The sequence below is a fragment of the Perca flavescens genome, chromosome 18 (assembly GCF_004354835.1).
Source record: "Perca flavescens isolate YP-PL-M2 chromosome 18, PFLA_1.0, whole genome shotgun sequence".
Classification (NCBI taxonomy): Eukaryota; Metazoa; Chordata; class Actinopteri; order Perciformes; family Percidae; genus Perca; species Perca flavescens.
The window spans coordinates 19,375,008-19,394,725 of NC_041348.1; the positions used below are offsets into that span (position 1 = coordinate 19,375,008).

A 19,718-nucleotide genomic window follows, 5' to 3' on the forward strand; every position below is an offset into this window, starting at 1 on the left:
AGACCATCTGCACATGTTGACACCTCTACCTGTCTGTCAGGAAAACAGCTAAAGAGCTGGAAAGAGAAACCGTGTTTGTCTGTGCGTGTGTGTGTGTGTGTGTGCTGTATATGTTTACTTGGGCTACATATAGTAAACAGAACTTTTTTTTTAACTTTACTACATTCATAAATGTATTTGTTATTGGGTTTTGCCTGCTAATGCACACATTGCCACAAAAGGATTTTTTTTTTTACTTTGTTTGATTTTTTTGTGCCAGAACTAAATAATTCTTTTGAAACTGGATTCTGAAAAAAACAATGTAGCCAATAATTTTCAAATCCACGTTCAAACAAATTAACTGCTCTGCCTAATGCAACAGAGACTTGTCTACTCGACCTGCTTATGTAGGGTAAAAAGCATAAACCAGCACTGGGTGGGGAAACCAATAGAATGATTCGTTCACATTAACAAATATAGCTGTGACGAATAGAAATCCTATCTGCCGTAAAATAAATCAAAGATACAAGTGGGAGGTGAGAGAGTAGGTGGGGGTTGCTCTCTCAAGGTGGAAAGAAACAGACTGGGTTGAATTAAAAAAGAGAAATTGTGATACAAAAGGGGAAAAGAGAAAGACAGCAAGTGAGGCCTAATATACAGCAGACTATCTAATTTCTTCTTCCGTTGCTACAGTACTTAACAAATTACAACTTCTTAGTTCACTTTTTTAAGATGACCAATGGAGCCTGACAACGCATTGATAAGGTTTTGGGGGGGATATTTAAAAAAAAAATGTAATCCCATAATATTGTTCAGAATTGTACACAGCAAGAACAACTTAATAAATGAATATTCAGGATGATGTTAGTAGTCTTTTTTCAATTTACTGATTTAGTCGATTTGTATTGAACACAAATAAAACATGTTACATATGCAATATTTTGAAGTTGAAATTGGGGAAAATCTAATTTTTATTACAGCAAACATGGCAGCCAATGTTATAAATGTTTACCTAATCAGTAAAATTCTGCTTCTTTAGCAGGAACCATGTTCCAATTACAGAAAAATCTATTTCAATTTAGGACACGGTATTCATTTTAGTGACACTGAGATGGCAAGTGTGATAATATGGGTTTAAAATGAATGTGGCATGCCCAGCATGTCTTGACAATCAAAACACTGATTGTATGTTTGAGCCACATCTTATAAACCTTGCAAAAGCAAAAAAACATTCAGGCTTATTTCTGCACATGAAGCTGTTTTTAGAGTAGTCAAGCCTGTGGCAACATGTGGATAGTCCAGAGTTCTAATGCAGTAAGAGAGAGGCGGGGAAATGATGACCATGGCATGATGAAACGGTCCTAAATTTCTATAAGTATCCATTTCCTTTCTGCATATTTTGAAAAGATTCCAGCGTTTCGCCACAATTCCTCAACCTTTTAGGGGCATTTATCAAGCAGGCATCTCAGCAGGAGTCATATTTCAGAGAGGAAGGGAAGTGAGAGTGGAGCGAGGTGTGAGGTGAGGGGAGGACGGGCAAAGATGGGAGGGATGAAAGAGGGGCTTGTAATCCATCTTAGAGGTGACTGTGTGGAACTGGATGACGGGAAAATCTATCGCAAATGAACAGGTGAGGCATTGTTTTTGGTGCTTACGAAATGCAAAACTACACTGTTCAAAAGTAAGAGAGCATGAGCGGGAAATGTCTGACAGGCAGAGAAAAGGAGATTATAGATAGATTAATTGGGGAAATAACAAAAAGAACAGTAAAAAAAGGAAAGAGTGACAGTCACGGAGCAGGCGGGGCTGGTATTCCAAAGGGCCACGACTCAGACACACAATCCGACGGGGAGAATGAGGAGCCCGCCTGGGGCGTCTGCATAATGTGGGCCAAGTTAAACGGCTCTCCAGGGGGATTTACGACTGGCAGGAGCAGCGACATAAATCAGATGGGCAGGTGCTGCAGACAGAAGATCTACAGTGTAGCGACGGCACCTGGTAATGACTGGTCCGACAGGTAAATAAACACATAAACTGAGTGGAAAATTAACACTCCCCACATACTGTAGCACAGCTGTGTGTGTGTGTGTGTGTGTGTGTGTGTGTGTGCGTGTCAGGCATGAGACTTTTTATAACTTGTGACCTGAGGACAATTATGACAGAGACTTGACAGTAAGAGTAAAGGGGAAGTCCACCTATTTTACACATCAAAGTCAGTCATGGGGGGAACTATTTTTGATTTGTGTGGCTCGAGAAGCTTCGTCAAGTCTCAGAAAGTTATTATTTCAAGTGTTATCCCTCAAGTAATCTTAGCCTGGAGACTTGACAGTAGTAAATGAGAGCCAGACTTACAAACTGGGAGCGTGGAGTTTTAGAGACTTTAGAGCTTTACTGAGCAGGGATGTTCTGTCGAAAGACGCTATCAAGTTGTAGGATCCAAGGTATTTGGAGCTTGAGTCAGGAAATCTCACCCTTTACAGCATCCAAAAATATGTCAGGAGCAAGTCAGGGATGTGTGGGTGGAGGCCAACAGTCCCCAAAAACTCAGTAGAGCTCCGTATCGAACCAATCGTTTTCCTATTTTAAGGATTTGATTTTAATCACTCATGTAACTAAACACCGCCACATATTTCTTTTCCCTCACAAACACGTCACATAACTGAAGCTAAAGACATTGTCCTTTTTACTGTAACATTAAGTGACTTTAGTACAGATGAAAGGCATTGTGATGAATGATAGACATGAACATAAACAAAGTGGATTCAGTTTCAGTCAATCTGTAAATGAAGAATTTGAATGTACAAATCGGATTTGAGCTATGTTCTGTTTCATAAAGACACTCAAGTGTTACTCACGTTTCCATGTTGTCGCCCTCGAGAACTGTCTGGACTGGTAGGTAACCCAGCCGAGGATGTTTGGCAAAGTACTTCTTCGATCGGAATTTGTTCTTCAGCACTTTGGTGAAATCACGCATGTCCTCGCCTGATGTCGTCTTCAGTATGAGAGAGACAGACAAAGTTTTTGTGTTATTTATTGCAGTGTGTGTGTGTGTGTGTATTTCCACATTCTCTTGGTGTGTGTGTGTGTATTTCCATGGTCTCTTGTGCACACACCAGCAGCATATGCATTTGTGTGGAAGAGAATGTTTTGTTAATTAGATACTTAGCAAAGGTGTTCATCCTGCAGAAGTGGTTTCTGCCTTGCAAGCACTCAACAAATTACCACAACAGTCTGACCAGAGGGAGAGAAAATCCCTTTGCAGAGGATTCAGACAACCAATGAGACACACACACACACACACACACACACACACACACACACACGCATAAATGAACAGACTACTAAATTCACTTATTGACTAATCCATGCAATTTAAGATGGTAGCTTGAGCAAACCAACAGCAATTACCGGTACAAAACAATTATACTAGGCTGAAGGATAATTTGTGCAAGTTTATGTGTGTTTTTATGTAAGCTCCTTTCTATGTGATTCACCAGGCAGGTTTATTTTTCTTTTTAAGATTTAGTTTTTTTGCCTTTATTATATAGTGACAATGTGGATATTGACACAAAACAATAGGGGAGAGAGAGAAATGAAATGGGAGATGTTGAAGATACATGGTGTGCATCATAACCACAAGGCCACCAGGACGCTCCCTGACGGATTCTGACAACAAAATGACACTAGGGACACCAGCCACAGTCAGACCCAAACAGCATCTCCACTTAGGAAAGGTAAACACATTCAAATTACAGAAATCAATACAGCACACCACCAAATTTGGCTTCTTCAATATCACTGAAAAATCCCATTGGATCTATAAAAATGTCACTCCCATAAAATTGAAAACCTAATAAAAAAGCAATATTGTGGCCATAAAGTACACAGTATGACAAAGATGAGAGAACAAATCTTATCAAATGGCCGCACTGAGTCACACAAAAGCCGCTATCAGTCTTTAACTTTCTGCAAAATCTGTTTTTTTGTAGAATCATTATTCAATATGGACTCGATATTTTCAAAGGTATGAAACTGAAACATAATTTGGTTTGAGTATGGGGAGAAGGGTAAATATAATGATGTATCATGGTGATATGTTTAGAGGAAAGAAAGAGAAAAACTTGCACTTCAAAGATGTCGAATAAAGTTGAGTTGAAGAATTCAAAATGACACAATAAGTTGCTTCAGATGAGTTTTCATTTGATCTCCCTCCGACAGGTGTTTATGGACAGCAAGTGTCACAAGATATCACAGCTTCTCAGCACGGATTTAAGTCAAGTTTTTTCTTACTTTTGTTCCACAGACATTTCAGTATTGACACTGTACTGTGAACTTTAGGTCATTGTTTGAGCAGAAAATAAGCTGTTGCACCCCTCTAAGGTGTTTGGCACTGCGAAGCAAGCTGTCCCCAATACTTTGCTTGTATTTGGCTCTATTCATTGCTCCCTTTATCCTTGTTGGTGCTGAAAAGCCTGCGGGCAGTATGCTGCTGTCACAGCCATTCTTCAAAGTAGTGATGGTGATAAGTTGTGACCGCTTTCTGGCAGACGCAGAGCTTAACATTATGGCTAGGAAGTTCACATATTCATTTAATCAGTGCTTAAAATCCTTTGTCTTTTGCTCTCAGTCTGTCGCTGGACTTTTTGCAGCTTCCAGGCAGCTGTCATGAGCATCTTTTCTGCCAAACACACCAGATTTCTGCCACACTGATGATTGTCCTTCTAGCAAGATCTGCCCATAGCTCAGCATGGCTCTCATCTAACCAAAGTCTGCTGTGCTTAGCTGCTTAGATTGTTGGGGCGACCAGCTCTAAGAGTATCCCTATATTGTCCCTAATAGATACATAATTATATATACAGATGTACAGACATTTTCAAATCACATTTAAAAATCACTTGAACTGGCCACAGAGTGGGTCAAGTTGTACAGACATCTCAGGAAGACGGAATATAATTTGGATTAACCTTAACTGTGTTTTAGGGTTCGTACTAGGGCTGGGACGACGTAGTCGACTACGTAAATGCGTCGACACAAATAATTTGCATCAACGCGTCACTAAATAAAATAAATAAATAAAACTTGCGTGCAAATTAATTAATGTAATGTGGAACTAATGTAATGCGGAACTACTGCTGGATACGCAGATTCTAGGGACACCTAAACTGTAGCCCCGCCTTAGCTCTGAAGCTAGCCGAGCTCCTCCGCCAACATGCAGTTTTTTGTCAGGGCGACGGTAGCAGAGAGTCAGTCAGAGATAGCAGCACTAAAGGAGTATTCAAATGGAGCTTATTCATTATTTTACCTACTACTGTTAAAAAAAGCAAATACAGGCTACTCTTTTTGCACTTGCTCTGTTTACTTTAAGTGTTTATTTTTGTATTCCTCCTGAAAGTGACTTTATTTTGTGGTTGGATTGATAGCCTACATCTGGCTTCAGTTTGCACTAAAAATTCATTTTACTTGAACAGTGCAGTGTTAAACAATTTTAATAAATAGAGATTTGAACCTTATTGAAATTTGTTTTGTTAATAATGGAGCAATGGGAAAATAATCGCTAATTGAAAAATTAATCGTTAGATTAATCGAAAAATGTATCGTTAGATTAGTTGACTAATTGAAAAAATGTTCGCTAGATTAATTGTTTAAAAAATAATCGTTTGGGACAGCCCTAGTTCATACCAGTCATTTTAAGGGGATGTGTGCAGATCATTGTCAAAAATCCTAATAAAACCCACTTTGGTTTTAAGATGTGACAAAAAATGTGGAAAAAGTCAAAGAGAAATGTAGAATCTCTCTGAAGTTACGGTTTATTCCTTCCTTTCCAGTAAAGCTGCTGTTCATTAAACTCCTGAGTGATTAATGTGCCCTATAGCTGCGTAATAATCTTTAACCAACATTTTAATAGTGTTGGTTGCTGCAGCACAGCTGAATATAAAATGTTTTTTTTCAAAGTCAATGCAGGCAGTTGCTGGGCGTCTTAACTGGAGGAAGAATGATCACTACTCCCTACAGCTGCTCTCTCAGTCAATATCTATCCCATTTGCAAAATTGAAAAAGCAAATTAAAAGACAGAAATGAGAAACGTCTCCACTCAAGTCACTCAAAGTTTGACGTTAAGCAATATTGAAACGAGTTGGCCCACAAGTGTGCGATCCTAATTGAGAAACAGGGCAATGTTCAATTTCGCCTAGCTCTCCCTTTTCTAATATTCTTCTCTCTGCGTAGTAGTAAAGTGAAATATTGCTTTCCAGCAGAAATTATAAAAAGACCTCAGAGAGCCACAAGCATTTTACCATTTGTTCATGAAAATTCAAATGAAGCCAGAGGTCTGTCGGGATGGTTGATTGTGGAACAAGGTGGAAAAATCAACTGCATGGGAAGTAGGTTGTAGAGACAAGTGGCAGGAGTAATGTCAACTTGCATTAATCACAGCGAGGGGATAAAAATATGTTCTATGCTTGCAATACTGTTTAAGAAACGCCTTAACAACAACACTATAAGGCCAAATGGTTTCCTGAGTTTGGTTGGAATATCTTTACCGTACCCCCATTTGATCGCAGAGCCTTAACCTCAACTTTTAGGATAAAATGGAACGCAGAGTGCGAGACAGGCCTCAGTGGTCTTTCAGACCAAAAATAGTCATTATTATTATCAATATTATTATAATAGGCATTCAAAAAATGCAAGGGGCTATCTTGTCGGGGGCGTGCTGGTTCAGGTACTGATGAGACGATTAAATACTATCAAGAAGATTCAGCTTGAGTGACAGATTTTTTAGTTGATTTGGAAGACTTATCAGACTCCCAAAATGCTGCACATCTCTATGAATGGATTGTATAACTCATTTTATCTTTTGTTGCGATGATCGCCAATTTAACAGTAAAAAAATAGCGATCATGTTACAAAATAATCTACTAGGAATGTGCGCTTGCACTTGATTGGCTGGCGCATTTTGTTGAAAATGTAGACGTTGCTTTGCGACAAATGTTGAGCAAAGTATTCTGCAGGAAGATCTGTGTTTTTTTGCCAGAGCCCTCTGCGTTGGCACCCCTACTGAATCAAGACAGTGATCCCATTCAAATGAAATGAATGTTATAGCAGCATATTGATGCTCATGGTTTTGGAACGAGATGTTAACCAATCACATACAAATGAAAAGTTTAGTTCTCCACATGCTTTAAATACAAATAACAATACACTGAATTACAAAATATTTGGAACAGCATGTGTTCAGTGTAAGGTAATGATTCAAATTGAAAATCAGTACAACTGTGTTGCCTTCATTAAATGGATGAGTAAAGTTTGTGAGCACTTGGAAAAGAGATTTGAGATGAGCTGCTGAACAACGTGTGTGCCTGTGTATGTGTGTGTGTGTGTGTGTGTGTGTGTGTGTGTGGTGCTCCCTCACCGGTGTACAGTACTCCACCATGGGGTAGTTGAGCTTGTGGCCCTTGGCTGTGCGCCCAGAAAAGAAGCAGCTCTGACACACGTCGTAGTTAAAATGCTTCAGACTGCGATACCTAGAGAGAGAGAGAGAGAGAGAGAGAGAGAGATACAGAGAGAGAGAGGTAAGGGAGGTGAAAAGTGAGGTAAGTTGAGTTGAGAGGACATTTTCATCATGTTCACAAGGTGTGTGTGTGTGTGTGTGTGTGTGTGTGTGTGTGTGTGTGTGTGTGTGTGTGTGTGTGTGTGTGTGTGTGTGTACACACTTGTAGCCCTACAACATGACTCATCTCCAGGCTAATACTGAGGACTCCTGGAGAGCTGTCGATTTCCCCTGTCACTCTTGTAATCGTGCAACCACACACACCCACACCCACCCACACCCACACCCACACACACACACACACACACACACACACACACACACACACCCACCCTTCTCAATATGCTGATGTGTGACAGACAGTTGGATTTTCACCAAAACACAACAACTGTCAGGATGTTGTCCTCAGCAGCAGCTGTAGCCAGAAGGCCATTTAACAGCTCAATTGAGACAGGAGCCGTTCAGACATAATAGCTTTAGTCTTTTATCTTTCTCTCCTCTCCAGTTCTCTCAAGGTTAGCTGACTGATGAGCTACGAGAGACTGCCATATATCAAAAGGATGCAACAGTGCACACGACACTACCAAGTCAAATGCTTCATTACATACTGACACGCAGCATATTACTACAAGGATGGGGTGTTAATTCACCTTCATAGCCGGAGGTACTGAGATGGCCCTTAATTAATGAGTTCATCCATTTTTCGTTAATGATGGAACCTGTATTGTTCTATTTTGAGGGTTATTTCCCACCTAAACACAAAAATGTTTAATCAAATCATAATTTTATAATTATAAATCATTTTTTTCAAATTAGTTGAGCTACTCCACAATTGTTCCACCTACTTCGTGGCAACTGCAGAAGTACTCACAGGGTTACACGTACCCCTGGTTGGAAAACACTGAATCATAAAATACCATGAGCAAGAAGATATTAAAACAAAAGTAGAGCAATAAAAACGCTTTAAATAAATCAAGGTCAACATCCAATGTTACACTATTAGTCCTACAAATTATCACAATTTTTTATCTCACTGGCATTTTGCAGCAGAAACCATTATGTTTTAAATATTGCTGGCCAACATTAAAATTATGCAAATGCAACACATGCTCAGAACAAGTTTGCTTGAATTCACAGGAAATGGTGCGTATTGAATGTGGCTAGGTGGCTTGTTAGCTATCCCACCAACTGCGATGTTTGAGTTGACATTTATCAAATGTAAACATAGCTGCTGACACATTATCCTTTAAATTTAGTTTGAGGTTCTTGGATGATCCCATATACCATGCTAGTTTAAAAACGACAGCGACTTGCAAGGGGGGGAAATGAAACAACACTACAAAATGCCTGCTATGCATTTTCCTTTCTTTCTCTTTCTCTCTTGCTCTCTGCCTTTCCCTCTCTCCATCGCTCCCTCTCATCGATCAATGACAGAACTCGGGAGATGTGTGCTTCATCAAATGTCTGACTGTATTTCTCTTTCTGCTGGCAAAGCAAGGGATCTGAAGGGGACATTCCAGCAAACCTACTTCACTTGGGATAGTGTTACACATATCTCCAGCCTCAGAAAAAGCATTTCCCTGCACAACTGGTCAGCGAAAAACTACATTTTATGATAACTTGACTATAGCATAACACACATTTTTCTTACCTGTTGTTACTGTATATGGGTGTGTGTTCAGTTCATTTTAAAGAAGCAAGTTTATTTTATGATTGGGGACATTGCAAATTAATAAAACACATGATTTCCCATGAGTTAAAAAAGCCAGAATTAGCCAAAAGGCTATTTTTCATCTGTAGTCCCCTGCCCTCGATGTTAAAAAGGCTTTTTAAAATACAAAGAAACAAAAAGACAACACAAGCAAAACAAAACTTAGCACAAAACATTACAGAAACAGAAAACAACAAAACAAAGCAAAACACAGAACTTAGCACAAGATGAGACACAACACAGAACTTAGCACAAGACGAGACACAACACGGAACTTGGCACAAGACGAGACACAACACAAAAGCAGAAAGATATACAACAAAGCAAAACAAGAAACAAAACAAGAACAGACAGCCATTAAGAACAATAAAAGCAGTATTAAACTAGGAGGAAATAATAAGTAAAATTCATATATTTTGACTTTACAAACTAACAGAATGAATGTATTATAAATAGTGTTAGTGCTGACATGTATATGTAGTGACCATCCAGTGTTTTAGCTGCTTAGTGAAAGACGTATATGTGTTTAACTGTCTGATGTAGTTCAGGATTGAATTCCACTCTCTTGACCCTCTGATGGACCAGACTGACTGACTAAAAGAACTTTTCCGCAGTGGAATAACACAGTCTCCTCTTGAGGATCCCCTTGTGACTCGAACAGTATCTGATCTTCTGTTGATGTATGCAACAAGTGGCGGTGGAGCTAGGTTGTGAGTGACTTTATATACCAAGCATACGTTTACATATTTCATTAGGTCTTCCCAGATTAAAAGCTGATACTTCTTTAAAGTTAAGCAGTGATGGAAATGCTTATTTTTATTTATTTACAGTTTGTATGGCTTTTTTTATAGTGATTCAAGTGGTTTCAGTGTGCTGTGGTTGGCCTGGGACCAGCTTGTCAAACAATAATTCAGATGGGTGAAAATCATAGAATGTAAAAACATTTTGGCAGCCTCTGTAGACATGTGATTTCTGATGGAACGAAAATTAGCAATATTTAACTTCAGTGTTTTACCGATTTTTTTTTTACATGTGACTTAAAAGGAGAGGTTTGAGTCAATTAGCACCCCAAGATATTTAAATTCACTCACAACCCTTAACCATTATGTGATGATCACTTGTGGATCTATTGGTTTTGCAAAAGAACATGCTAACTGCTTTAGAGACATTTAGTAGCAGGCAGCACTCTTGTAACCATGTTGTAACCTGAGCCATGGATCTGGAGAGCTTAGCTGCAACATCTGCTTTTGGATGCTTTGGTGTGTGTGTGTGTGTGTGTGTGTGTGTGTGTGTGTGTGTGTGTGTGTGTGTGTGTGTGTGATTGTCAGTCCTCCACAGTATCACAGGGTGGTCTGTTATGGATTGTTTGCCAGCCAATCAGCTCTTTGTGAACTTTGTGAATGTGGCAGTGTGTGTATGAGTGTGTTGCTGTCTTTGTGAGTATGTGTGTGGATGTTTCCTTGCAAACCACCGGATGGTATTTAGTCAGTGGTGTATCAGCTGTTGACATTTAGGTAAATGCCTGCCCTCCAGAGCAGATCTGCCCTTTATGCTCAACCAGGAGAAAACAACACAGAACACTGCCACATTTGCTGTTTGTGTGTGAAGCCTGTTACATGTTACAGACTTGTCTCGTTATTATGTGTGTGTGTGTGTGTGTGTGTGTGTGTGTGTGTGTGTGTGTGTGTGTGTGTGTGTGTGTGTGTGTGTGTGTGTGTGTGTGTGTGTTCACCTGAAGCCAACAATAGGACACTCCTTGCAGATGTTACACTTGGCCTGATGTTTCGCCGTCTCTGCAGCAGCCACTCTGTGCAGGACCGGAAGCCAAACCATAGACTGGGGCTCCAGACGCATCCAATCAACAAACTGCCTGGGCTCCAGCTCCACCTTATTGGTCACCTGCGAACAAAAGAGACAGGGCCAAGAGTTAGGAGGATTCAAATCAAAGGTTCAGCAACCATGTGAAGTTTACAGTTTCTATAAAAGTTCAACAAAGCTGACAAACTGTAAAGGCACTTTGTAGCATGATAGAGAAACATGTACAACATAATTCCCATAAATGAATAGCAGGCTGTAACTCTTTGCTTGTTACTGAAAGCCTAATAAAGATGCAGACAAATTTAAGATGACCATACATATTAAAGTGGCGATTCCCTCAGGCGCATTACGGCCTTGAACTGTGGACCAAGACTAAATAACTTTTACGAGCTCCTTATTCATGTTTATTGGTTGAAAAACCTAACAATAAACATTGATTGATGCCAACACCCTCACTGCCCTTTTCCTACACACCCATAGCTTTGCTGTTAGCTAACAGCCATATTGCTCCGTGCAAGTAGCTATGAAAACCACCCCCAAACTCCTACTCTTATCTGCTGCTCTAAACTTTTGGAGGTGTAATTGTTTATGTAACTTGTATTTGTCTATTGTTTTATATACTCTGGATGTGAAACTTGGCTTCTCCAAGAACAACTAGCTACAAAGTGTCCACTTTCCAACATTTCAAAAACCAACTTGTCTACAAGAAGAAACTTTACAGGACAAAAACAAAACATTTACAAATTATCTTTCAGGTGAATATTTGTTTGACTGCAGATTATAATGAGCCCATTGGAAAAGCCAACACAGGGGGAGAAGCTTTGAAGTAGCGGTTGTTACCGCTAAACAAATCCAAGACGACCTTTCCATCATCCCTTCACAGAAAAAGGGCAGTGAATGCAGCAAAGGGCTGAATACATTTGAAATAGGAGAGAATAATCAAAAGAAATAGAATAAGTGTGCATGTGTATGTGTGGGTGTTCCCTGATCACTTCCCAAGGCTTATAGTGTGCAAGACTGTAAGTGTCTCAATTTGATTAGCATATCCCCCTGAAAATAAATTCATGCTCCAAAACAAACTAAATAGATGCGCATTCAAACCTTAAAATTGGAATCAGGAATTGGCTTTTATAATTAATATTTGCATTTGTTTTAAAAAAATTAATTTCACCAGTAAGCTTTGGTGTGTGATAAGGGTAAATGTGTCCATAGCACTAAATATCAAAAAAGGTCAAGTACCAAATATTTACAAAGATTTGTGCTCTTCGTTTCTTATCTGAACTTTGCCAACTGTTCTTGGCATAATGTATTTCACAGTTCTTGTACAGCTGCCAGTGTTTAGACAACATCAAACTTTTGAAAAGTTTTAGTTCAAAAGAAAAACATGTTTATATTATATATAAGTAAGGTATCATAGAGAGTATTGATGTGGTATTGATTCTGAAAGTGAAATGATACCCAGCCCTAAAGATCACCTGGGTATATGCATTTCAGTTGATCAATCATTGATTATTTTCAATGTTCAGTAAATTATATGTCTATTTTGAAAACTTGAAAACCATAAAATGTTAAGTGTGATTCTTTTAGATGGGTTGAAGGGCATACTGTAAGTTACTAGTTGATAAATGAGAACACTGCCAATGACACTTCCACCCTGATGACATCTCAAATCATCTTTACATCCTTCACCCTTACATTTGACCTTCCCCTGAACAATCAGAGTACCGCTAAGTCTCTCCTTTCCCATACGCATCTTTGCCTCCCGTCCCTCCTACGTGCCATTTAACGGCAGAATTATAGCACTTACAGATTAATTACTGCAGAGGAGAGATGGCTGAAAGTATGGCTAGATAGGGGGATGGATGGATAAATGAAGGAGAGTGACAAAGGAACAGTTAAAGAGGCCATATTTATGGCGGTGCAACTCATTCATCACAGGCCCATTAAACTAAATGGACTGGGTGACTGCAGTGTCACTGGCAGGGCAGACTGACACACAAGTGGCACAGCACTTTGCTTGTGTTTGTGGGTGTATATGAGAGAGTTTGTGTGTGTGTGTGTGTGTGTGTGTGTGTGTGTGTGCGTGTGTGTGTGTGGGTTTTCTACCTGCCAAGTTGATTTGATGATTGAATGATTAACGAGCAACTGGACTACAGCTGGCACAGCAATTCATGATCAAGTTGGTGAGCAATTAGTGCATGTATTTGTGCATGCTGACCTCTCCGTTTGCATGTGTGTATTAATATGTCATCAAGAAAGTGAATTGTAGGCAAGGTGTTTGGCTTTTATCATTACTTTGAGAAGAAAAAAGGAGAGCGAGATAAGGCTTAAAACTGCATCACTCTGCTATTTTGAGAGGCGAAGCACAGGAGATCAGTGAAATTTATAGCTTCCTAATTTTAATGTTTGGATCCCATTTATGACTGCTGAAGCATGAGCCAGGGAAGAAAGTGTGAAAAATGAAACAGTGATCCTGGGGGATGAAGACATCATTAAATGCTAGTAACGTCCAGAGATAAAGCCGGGGAAATTGGTTAGCTGGCTTGCGGTAAAACACTAGAGGACAGCCAGCAGAAGACTGGAAGCCATTTGAGGCTTCATGGTTGGTCAGCAGAGCCTAAATATTGAAGCACTTTTACAGGATTGAGAGAAGCAGGTGTTAGATGGCTGGGAGACACCGAGGAGACTGCGGTGCTTAATGACTTCTGCTTTGGGAAGATGCACCGAAACTTACCGTATTTTCCGGACTATAAGTCGCACTTTTTTTCCTACTTTGGCTGGTCCTGCGACTTATAGTCAGGTGTGACTTATATATCAAAATATATATAATTTAACATGTTGTTACATGTTAATTCATACTGAAAACATTACAGTCTACAGGCGCGAGAGGGCGCTCTAGGCTTGTGACAACTAGAACGCTCCTCCTAAAGACAACTGAGAAAGAAAAGAGATAACAAACTGCAGGTAGTAAAATATGCAGCCAAAAACAGTAATCGAGCAGCAGAAAGAGAGTTTGAAATGAGGGTGAAACGTATGAGGGAGGCTGGCGAAAAGGTGACTCTTACTGCAATGAAGAAAACAAAGAAAGCTAATCGGCTAATCGTGGGCTGAAAGCAAGATGGCCAGAGCTGGAGGAACGAGTCGGGAGGGGCTCGTTCACAGTGCAGTTACGTCACCACGCCTTTTAATACATCCATGCTCCACGCCCTGGTAGCTACTTGTTCTGTGTGCTATTGTATAGTTCAATAACTGTTAATGTGTTACGTTAACATACCGGACACCTACCGTATTCAGCGTATTGTTCTGTGTGCTATTGTATAGTTGAATAACTCTTGTATTTATATTCTAAATAAATGCGACTTACAGTCCGGTGCGACTTATATATGTTTTTTTCCTCTTCATGACGCATTTTTTGACTGATGCGACTTATATTCCGGAGCGACTTATAGTCCGAAAAATACGGTAATCTTTTACAGTACTGATTACCTGCCAAAAACTATTATCAATAATGTAACTCGAAACATACTGACCACTTTGACCTATAGTACCTTTGGTTACTGTGACTCTAAAACCTTTACATTTACATAAAGCTAGACAAAGCCATGGGGTAATTTAGAAGCCAATGCAGAAATGTTGGCAGAGTTCCAGCATTGTTACAACAACCCAACAATAAATCCCCTCTTTTTGAATCTCAAAATGTTCAGCTTTTTGAACATTGTATCAGATAGGTGTTGATTCATGTCACAAACTGGCTCAGAGAGTGTGACAAGCAGTAGTCCATGCATGAAATCTTCTTTGGATAAAAGTGAAATATCAGCCTTTTTTTTCTTTTCTTTTTTTTACAAATATCTTTCAGCTATTTGTGGCAAATACAAAGCGGTAAACTCTGTGCCTGGAGAGGGTATACCTGACTGCAGGACTAACAACACCTGAATGTCCCCTGAATATGTTGACATGCTATTTTGATTTTTAGATATTATGGAAATCTGTAGGCCATTTTGAGAAGAGTTGTTTTAGTTTAGTTTGTTTAGTTCTGGCTCGAGCCAATTATTATTTTTGTATTGTAAATAAACTATTTGAATAATCTATTTTAGTTTTATATTGCAAATTGATTCACTTTGTCCATGCGGTGAGAGTAATATACTGTATACGTATATATAATTGTCATCATATGTGCCATGGACTGTTTTATAATGATAATAGATAAAAAATTATTACTTTATAATGAAAGGAAAAATATATTTGTGCGTTGTTATGCATGCATCCATTTCTTTATACAATCAGCATTTTAAGATTTGTTCCCCATGCCTATAATCTATCTAACTGACTTGACATGTATGCGTTCAGGGCACATCTACATTGTGTGTGTCTGTGTGTGAACATACGTGCTGGAAGCAGCTGCGGACACTGGGTTCGATGTTGGAGCCTCCGAAGGCAGCCACCTCCCCTAGCTGCCTTGGGACCTGGATGGCTTCATGTAGCAGCAGACCAAGCTGCCTTTGGTCACATGTTTCACCTGCTGATGCTACCTGGCTGAAAAGGTCTGAGTGAGGGGGGGAGGAGAAAGAGATAAAAAGAGAAAGAGGGAGTAAGAGAAAGAGTCAAGCATGTGGGTGATATTTAAAATGAAAAATATAGGTATAAATAGATGTAGAGGGAGAAAGTGTGACGGTATAGCACGTAGTGGGAGGGAAGGTGTTAGTGTGTGTATATGTAGGTGGGAGGTGGTATGGAGGACACAGAAGAAATCAGGGAAATTATGCATTTTTAATCTTTCTGGCTTACTTCTTACATGCCAGGCTTTTTCTCCTCTAATCTCACTCTCCCTGCCTCCAACTATTTGCCACATTCTCCCAGAGATTGACAGAGCTGTGCTGGATATGGATTCCTGCCCAGTGACACGCAGGCTCGGCCAGCTCACACGTTATATTTTAGATAAAGTTATGGAACATCTTCAGAGATTGTGCACAAACTGAGCAAAGAGAGCAGATAGGGTAATCCGGAGAAAGAGGAGAAGGAGAGACGAAGGGCATGAAGGAATGACTTTGATCTCTGTGTGCCTGTCACACATGTGACGTGTTGTTCGTGACCCGCTTCCTACACACACCTCTTGTGTCCTCTGACTGATCAACACCCACATCTCCAACTCACTACTTTCTGCAACAAGATTCCATTTGACATGTCACAAAAAGAGTGTTGAATGGCAACATGCCTGGTTAGGTGTGTGTGTGTGTGTGTGTGTGTGTGTGTGTGTGTGTGTGTGTGTGTGTGTGCGCATATGCATGGGACTGACAGCCAATGAGACCCTAAAAGAGTAAAGGAGGAAAGGCGCAATCAGGCATACTTGATTCCCTTCTCAGGCTAATAGAAACTGCCAGTGGAACGAATAGGCTCAGGCATTCTACAGCAAAAGAAAGGGAGGAAGAGGAAGAGGAGAAGGAGGATGAGGAAAAGAAGGGATGCAAGAGTAAGTAAGATACAGACAGTGGCACTGTTGGATGGATGAACAGTGGTGCGAGCAGTGACAGCAGAGGAAGATAGACAGAGAGATAAAGCAGCAGAAACAAAGAGCAGGAAGCCAAAATGAGAGTCTCCTCCGAGTGCAGCAAGCCTATATTCACGCTCGCTAATCCTAAAAAATAAATCAGAATAGAAAATAAAATAAACGCGTAGGAGGTCTCTCGTGCTATTAGACAACCCGTTCTCCAGCTCCACTCTATCTTTCTGAGTTTGATTAAAGTGCCCATATTATAAAAAAAAATCACGTTTTCTGGGATTTAGGGTGTTATTTTTGTGTGTCTGGTGCTTCCACACGCATACTTGTTACAACTTACAACTTGGAGAAAAAAAAACATCCATGCTGCTTTGAGTGAGATACGGGTTTCTAAATGTGTGTTTCAGTCTCTGGGTGAGCTGGTCAAAACTCGGCTGAAACATTTGGTGTGTGCTAACCACTTTAGCTAATACCACATCAGCTAGCTGTTTCTCCAACTTCGGTCAGTACACGGCAGGACAAGCTGGAAGACTTCTAAACAAGGGCACACTTCCAACTTTGCATGGAATACCTGCAGACGAGGGACATGTAAGTAGTTCTTCTAGCTAGCTCCTAGCTAGTAGTCCTTACCTAGCTACTGCGCATGTGCAACTCCCAACAAAGATGGGAAAGAAGTGTGATGCCTCACTTTGTAGCTAAAACAGAGACCTGAACACACAGGCTGAAAAGAGGAGCTGCAGCAATGTGCAGTACAACAAAAATATGGTGCTTTTTGAAAATTAAACCATGTAAACCTATTCTGGTACAACCTCTAAATACAATTATGAACCTGAAATTGAGCATAATATGAGCACTTTAATACTGCTGGTATTACTGCCATGCTGAAGCAGTTTGGGATGGACTTGCTGCGGTGAAACAGACTTAAAGCGGTGCGTTTAAGTGCATGTGTACATCAGCAGATATCTTACCGACTCGCTAGCACTTACATTTGTATTTCTCCTCCAGGTGTCCCTTGGAGAGAGAGAGCAAACCGATCTTCATGGACAGGACGCGGATCTTCCCACTGCGACCACTGCAGAGACCGACCACACACACACACACACACACACACACACACACACACACACACACACACACACACACACACACACACACACACACACACACACACACACACACACACACACACACACACACACACACACGCAATGAGTTGGTCATATTTATTGTGGGTGTATGTGTGTGTATAAACAATATGTTTATGTGTTCATTTCAGATCTAAATTATGTGCAACAGCAGTGACAGAAAATCATTATGTGCTTAGAAAGAGAAGAATATTCAAGTGTGTATGTGTGCTCTTGAGCTGGTAAGATTATTATTGTATTTTCTGCGTACCCACAGACCATGTTTAGACCAGTAAGCATGTTTGTTTACAGCATGTGAACACACATGTGATTTGCACGTCTGGTCTCAAAAAAACGCAGTGAATAACCAACTGAGGCCCTTGCTGGTGGTGAATATAGCATGTTGACAATGCCAGAATATATGGAGTAAAAGCATATGAGTGTGTAATTATGTACAACATAATCATTATGCACAGACGACACCAATGCAGACTTGGATTTGAAAATGCATGAGCACAGTGATAAGATGCATTAGTTCTGCCACTTTCATCCAATCTGATTTAATACATTTTACACCCTGTATTGTGTAAACAAATACAGTATTATAGCAACCCTGATTGCTGTCTTCGGTTACATTTCCAAAAGGCGAGGATGCAGGTGGCAACATGCACCATTCCCAGGTTTTGTCATAATCTGTGACAAATTCAGGAAACTACGGAAGCTCATTCATAATCCTCTGCCCTAAATCAGAAACAGACGACAGATGGCAAACTTACGTGTCATAAACATTGAGCAGCCAGTTGAGACACATGTCAACACAGAGCGGCACGTTGACCAGGTCCTTTTGCTCCTGCTCCAGGCCGTCGTAGATGGACGTCAGGCAGTTGATGACGTCAGGGACAGACAGCAGCTGACTGTTGTTGGTGAGCTTGTGCTGCTCAAAGGTGTTCTGGGCCACACTGAGGTCTAACAGGTCCACTGTAGAGGAAGAGGGGGAGGGAGAGAGAGAGAGATGGAGGTAAGAGTGGGCAGGATGAGAGGAGTTAGATGGAAAACAAAAATAAGGGAAAGAATGAGAAGACAGAAATGAGGAGGATGGGGAAAAAAGTGAATGTGAAGAAGAGAGGAGAATGGAGGAAAGTTAAAACAGAACAGAGCGAATGAACAAAGAAAAAAAAGGGGTGACAGGATGGGAAAAAAAGAGGGAGTTAGAACCATTAGTAACCTTTCCAACTTGTTAAATGGGCTTTCAGCAGCGGATCAGATTTTTCTAAAAATGCCAAAAATGGCACAGACTATTCATAGAGGCACTTAAAAACTGCAGACTTGACTGATATTTTGTCCAAAATAGTTCAAAACAACTAAGTGCGAGAGTCTGCAGGAAGTACAGACAGAGAACAGACAAACCATTGTGGTGAAATATTAATATGAGAGAGAACTCTGAACAGCAAAAGACAAACAAGGAAAAAATGTCAGACTGAGAGCAGTCTGGTTTCTTCTAATTTAATTTGTTGGCTACATCTTCAATGACGAAAAAAAAGGAATATATTCATATCAATATCTCAATAACACTTCTATACTTTAGCTATCACTTGTGTGTGTTTTTGAAGGGGTGCTGCTGATGCATGCCACTCTCCCATAATGCACAATGTACAGTTGCTTATGTAATACTGTGCAGTATCTCACAGTATGCAGTAAAGGCTATATATATGCATATATATATCTATATATATCAGATTTGGGACACAGTTCAAGTGTTCTATTCTAGTGCATTGTTATTGTATTCTCTGTCTTGTATCGAGATAATGACATTCCTGATGAGACTAGGAATAGATTGGTATTTTGGTAAATGTGCTTATTGCCTTATTCACACTCTTACTGAGAGTTAGATGAGAAGATCAATACCACTCTTATAGCTGTCTGTTTTTAAATTGAGACTGGACCTAGCAATCAGTTGGCTCAGCTTAGCCCAAAGACTGGAAACTGGGGGAAAACAGCTAGCCTGGCTCTGTCTAAAAGTAACAAATCGGCTTATAGGTCACGTAA

The 19,718-nt window shown here is 40.1% G+C and overlaps 1 protein-coding gene across 10 annotated transcripts in view; it reads right to left on the bottom strand.

The window, feature by feature from the left end:
* The window catches only part of utrn (utrophin), a 181,355-nt gene that overhangs the window by 23,527 nt on the left and 138,110 nt on the right, over nucleotides 1-19,718 (bottom strand). For all 10 annotated transcript variants that reach the window (XM_028605476.1, XM_028605468.1, XM_028605469.1 and 7 more), the window contains 6 exons: nucleotides 18,449-18,650; nucleotides 17,535-17,620; nucleotides 15,440-15,597; nucleotides 10,969-11,135; nucleotides 7,388-7,499; nucleotides 2,835-2,971 (listed from right to left, as the gene is read on the bottom strand). In XM_028605476.1, the coding sequence (XP_028461277.1) occupies nucleotides 2,835-2,971; nucleotides 7,388-7,499; nucleotides 10,969-11,135; nucleotides 15,440-15,597; nucleotides 17,535-17,620; nucleotides 18,449-18,650 (862 nt within the window). The remainder of the gene's footprint in view (nucleotides 1-2,834; nucleotides 2,972-7,387; nucleotides 7,500-10,968; nucleotides 11,136-15,439; nucleotides 15,598-17,534; nucleotides 17,621-18,448; nucleotides 18,651-19,718) is intronic.